This window comes from Ailuropoda melanoleuca, chromosome 8 (assembly GCF_002007445.2).
Source record: "Ailuropoda melanoleuca isolate Jingjing chromosome 8, ASM200744v2, whole genome shotgun sequence".
Taxonomy (NCBI): domain Eukaryota; kingdom Metazoa; phylum Chordata; class Mammalia; order Carnivora; family Ursidae; genus Ailuropoda; species Ailuropoda melanoleuca.
The window spans coordinates 19,009,609-19,014,573 of record NC_048225.1 but is presented as its reverse complement, the minus strand read 5'-3'; the positions used below and the strand labels follow the sequence as shown (position 1 = coordinate 19,014,573).

The 4,965-nt window shown below is 39.8% G+C and overlaps 1 protein-coding gene and 1 pseudogene across 1 annotated transcript; both read left to right on the top strand.

Moving 5' to 3' along the window:
• The first annotated feature begins 1,839 nt into the window (after positions 1-1,839).
• LOC100465962 (olfactory receptor 6M1) lies at positions 1,840-2,781 on the top strand. Its single transcript, XM_002930862.2, has one exon. The coding sequence runs from the start codon at positions 1,840-1,842 to the stop codon at positions 2,779-2,781; it is 942 nt and encodes a 313-aa protein (XP_002930908.2).
• Positions 2,782-3,324: 543 nt separating this feature from the next.
• On the top strand, positions 3,325-3,423 carry LOC117803591 (annotated as a pseudogene).
• Positions 3,424-4,965: the final 1,542 nt, after the last annotated feature.

Sequence of the window (4,965 nt, the reverse complement as noted above, 5' to 3'; positions counted from 1 at the left end):
AGCCAGGCGCCCATGTGCAGTTCATTGTATATCGATTGTACCTCAAAAAAGCTGATTTTAAAAATGAGCATGCAGAGTTCTAGTAATTGACATGGAAGGATGATGATTATTATTTAAAAAAAGAAGAAGAAAAGTAAGAAAAGCCAGTCACAAAGTAGTATGTCAGTATTTATTTTAGATACGTTGGTACGGAACTTAATTTTGAAATGGCCTGGAAATACATTCACCAAAATGCTGTCACTGTATCTCTAACAGGCTTGCTTACAGATTATAATTTTCTTTTTTGCACTTGCATATTCTAATTCTTCATTAAGGAGGAGCTAAGCAAAATCTAGACAAAGAGAGCATGGAGATTAAAGCATGGGTGCTTTTAGTCTGAAAGGGGAATATCTGTGCCAAAGACCATTTCTCAGACACTGAGATAAGGAACAACGAGATGATCTTGATGTAGTTTTATGATTTCAACTAATTAAGTGAGTAAATTTTCTCTATTTTACCTCCTGTGTATAATCTGTAGCTCTCTGATTTTATCACATTGTGTAGTGTCCTCTTAAATAATCAGCCAGAAATAAGTCAGGTAAAAACAAACACCATACAATTTCACGTATGTGTGAAATCTAAAAAGTATAACAAATGAACAAAACAACAGAGTTGTAAATACAGAGAACAAGCTGGTGGTTGTCAGAAGGGAGGTGGTGGGGGGATGGGATTAAGAGTTCCAAACTTCCAGCCATAAAATAAATAAGTCACAGGGATGAAAAGTATAGCATAGTGAAACCAAGTAATGCACAGAATTATTTTTTAAAGATTTTATTTATTTATTTATCATGCGCATGAGAGAGAAAGAGAATGAGAAAGAGTGGGAGTGGAGGAGGAGGAGGGAGAAGGAGAAGCAGACTCTCCGCTGAGCAAGGAGCCTGATGCACGGCTTGATCCCAGGACCCTGGCATCATGACCTGAGCCAAAGGCAGACACTTAACTGACTGAGCCACCCAGGTGCCCCAATGCACAGAATTATTGAATGAATATGTTGTACACCTGAAACATTGCATGTTAATTGTACTTGATTAAAAAATAATAATCAGCCAGATATATAATGTATAGCTTACATAGTTCACAGAATTTGTATAAGGTAGGTTTTGGACATAAGGCATAACCTAAGATAAGATAACCACTGTGGCCTTTTGATGTGTCATCTGAAGTGATTAGCAGGAACGATGAGCCATTGTTCCTTTCAGATATTTCTGGTCTGTTTCCATAGATCTACACATGCAAGGAAAAGACTTTCAAAATCGAGACTCTGGAGATCACCAAATATTGGAAAAAAGAAACCAACCTTTCTTTCTTACTCGTGGCAGGTCACCCATGTCAACTGCTCAAGCGAAAGAAAATTTGTTATAGAAAAGGCTAGAAGGCACTTAAAAGAATTTCCCTCTCAGTGACTGGAAACTTCAGAAAAACAGTTCTAGTTAAAATGTGAGTCAGTACTTCATAGCACATTTTTAACTGGGAAAATGAGGCTGGGTGCACTGGAGAGAAGAGAAATTTCATTTAATGAGAATGAATAGAATTTTATTACTGGAAGGAAGCTTAGAGGATTTTTTTAATCCACTCTTCTCCCTTAGTCTTATGGAAAAAGTTGTGTCTAAATGGTATTTTGATTTTCCCAAGGATGCCCAGTAATGACTTTCCAATTGAGGGCTAAGCGTCTGGCCCATCTCCCAGTGGAAGGCCTGCTCCACAACACATTTTCAACAGATATTTATAAAATTACCTCCTTAGCTGATTTTCCTTTTCTTCTTTCTTAAGGTAAACCGTGCCCCCCATGTAGCCATGGCCATGGGAAATTGGAGCACAGTGACTGAATTCACCCTGATCGCCTTCCCTGCCCTCCTAGAGCTTCGAATCTTCCTCTTTGTGGTTCTTTTGCTGACTTACACATTAACTGCAACAGGAAACATTATCATCATCTTCCTAATATGGACTGATAATCACCTTCAAACCCCAATGTACATTTTCCTCAGTAATTTGTCCTGTATAGATATTTTATACACCACGGTCATTACCCCAAAGTTGCTAGCCTGCCTTCTAGGAGAGAAGAAAACCATATCCTTTGCAGGCTGCATCACTCAAACATATTTCTACTTCTTTCTGGGGACAGTAGAGTTTCTCCTCCTGGCGGTGATGTCCTTTGACCGCTACGTGGCCATCTGTAACCCCCTGCACTATACCATCATCATGAACACCAGGGCCTGCCTCCTGCTGGTCCTGGGCTGCTGGGTGGGAGCCTTCCTGTCCGTGTTGGTACCAACCATTGTAGTGACAAGGCTACCTTACTGTAGAAAAGAAATTAATCATTTTTTCTGTGACATTGCCCCTCTTCTGGAGGTGGCCTGTGTAGATACGCACCTCATTGAGCAGATAAACTTTCTCCTATCTGCCCTTGTCATCCTGAGCTCCCTGGCATTCACTACTGGGTCCTACGCCTACATCATCTCTACCATCCTGCGCATCCCCTCAGCCCAAGGCCGTCAAAAAGCTTTTTCTACCTGCGCTTCTCACATCACAGTTGTGTCCATTGCCTACGGGAGCAACATCTTTGTGTATGTGAGACCCAATCAGAACTATTCCTTGGATTTTGACAAGGTAGCTGCTGTCCTTATTACAGTGGTGACCCCTCTTCTGAACCCTTTTATTTATAGCTTGAGAAATGAAAAGGTGAAAGAAGTATTGAGAGAGACAGTGAACAGACTCATGTCCTTGATACTTAGGAAAACTTGACATTAGTGTTTAGTACATCACACCATATTTCTTATCTACAACACATTCATTCTGCATCAATATAGTGCCAGGTGGACATTCCAGGAATCTGAGACTGTGTCAACAGGAGGAGCAATGGCCATACCAAACTGAAGGAAATTCTGCTTCCATCTTGGAAAAAAAAAAATCTAACCCATCAACTTTTGTATATTCATGGCTTTAAACCATGAAACATTACCTAAATAAGAGCCAGAGGTTTCCAAATCCAGTCTTGGCTAAATCAGTTTATTTTCCAGGTGACATTGACCATGTCACAACTTATTTGAGCCTTAATGTCTCCACCTGTAAATGAAATAATAGATACTAAAGTATCACTATTTGTAGCAAGACGTGTAAAGTTAGAGCATTTTAACTTCTTGGGTTAGTCCCTCTTGAAACGTTCAAGAAATTCAGTTTTCACCCTTTTTTATTTACCTGGATCAAGTAAATAAGATGTGAGAAGTGAGGGGGAAAAAGGTAAGACTCAGGATGCTATCGAGCTTCTGGCTATAAACCTGAGTGAGTGCTCTCTTTGGCGGCATACACTGAAATTAGAACAATGCAAAGATCAGCATGGCCCTGCACAAGGGAAACAGGCAAATTCGCGAAGCACTGCATATTGTTTGATGGCAGACGGTAACTAGATTTATCTTGGGAATCATTTGATAATGTAGAAAAATATGGAATCACTATGATGTATACCTGAAACTAAATTGTGTGTCAATTACACATCAATAAAAAAAAAAAGGTACTGAAAAAAAAAAAAAAGAAAGAAAACCTGAGTGAAAGGTGGAGATATTTGCTGAGAAAAAGAACATAAGAAGGGCAGGTCATGAATGACTTTGGTAAAATGTTTACTAGAATTTTGGGGGTAAAAGCCAAAATAAAGTAGATAAAACAGTCTGCATATATAAACAGAATATAAATATAGTTAACATTTTCAAGAAGTTTCGCTGAGACTATAAGCCGTATGAAAATAAAGGTAACATGGGTTAGAAAATACTATTTTCTAACAGGAGATGTGTTTGCTTTTTTAAGTGTTGATTGGAGGAGTATAGTCATGGCCCTAGGCTGAGGCAACAGGAGAATGTGAATGACTGATATGATGGGTTACCCGAAATGGTCAAAGGTGAGGACATCAAGAACATGAGGGAAAGGATAGTAACTGGCAGAAGTTTGTGTTACATACTGAAAAATAGGAATGGATGAATCCAGAAATGGAACCTATAGCAACTAGGTGAAAACTGTCACAGTCCTTATTGATGGATGGCCCCAAATGCCACAGTGAACCTTAAGAAGAGGTTTAGTACCTAACTTCAGGTAAAAGAATGGCCAAAGAAAGAGTATACTTTTTAATAATGTGTGCAGAATAAAGCAACGAACCAGGTCCATCAGTGAGTAATATAATATGTTAATGTACACAGATCCAAGGAAATTACTCATTCTTCCATTTGCCAAGCATGGCTTGGTGCCTACAATGTACCACTAAACAGAACAGACAAAATTTCTACCCCCATGGGATTTAAATTACAATAGGGGGAGACATACAGTAAGTAGCATATACAGAAAAATTATAGAAAATTTACACGGTGACAAAAGTTATAGAGAAAAATAAAGCAGGGAAGGGGAATAAAGGTTTGGGGGAGAGAGTTTCACTTTTAAATAAGGTGGTTAAGAAAGCCTTTTCCGAGAAGATGACCTTTGAATAAAGATTGGAAGGATCTGAGTGTGAGCTATGTGGGTATCTGGGAAAATAGGATTACGTGAAAGTAGGGCAAAGACTTTAAGCTGTGGTAAGAGTGAGAGAAGCAAGCCCTTGTGCCGTAGCAATTGGTCACTGAGAGCAAAGACCATCTGAGAAGCTCTGCTGCCAGACCCCGAGGACCAGGGAGAGCACCAAGATGGGAACTCCATTTATCAGCACAATGCACAGGAACTAAAAACCAAAACAGCAGAAAGGCTGTACTAATCCCATATTGCTAAGGAACTGGTAATTAAACACAGCCACATTTAAGCAATAAATATTGACCACATGTAAGAAAATTTATTCTTCAGGGGGCTCCGGGGAGGCTCAGTCAGTGAAGCATCTCCCTTAGGCTCAGGTCTTGATCCCAGTGTCCTGGGATCGAGCCCCGCAGCAGGCTCCCTGCTCAGCGGGGAGTCTGC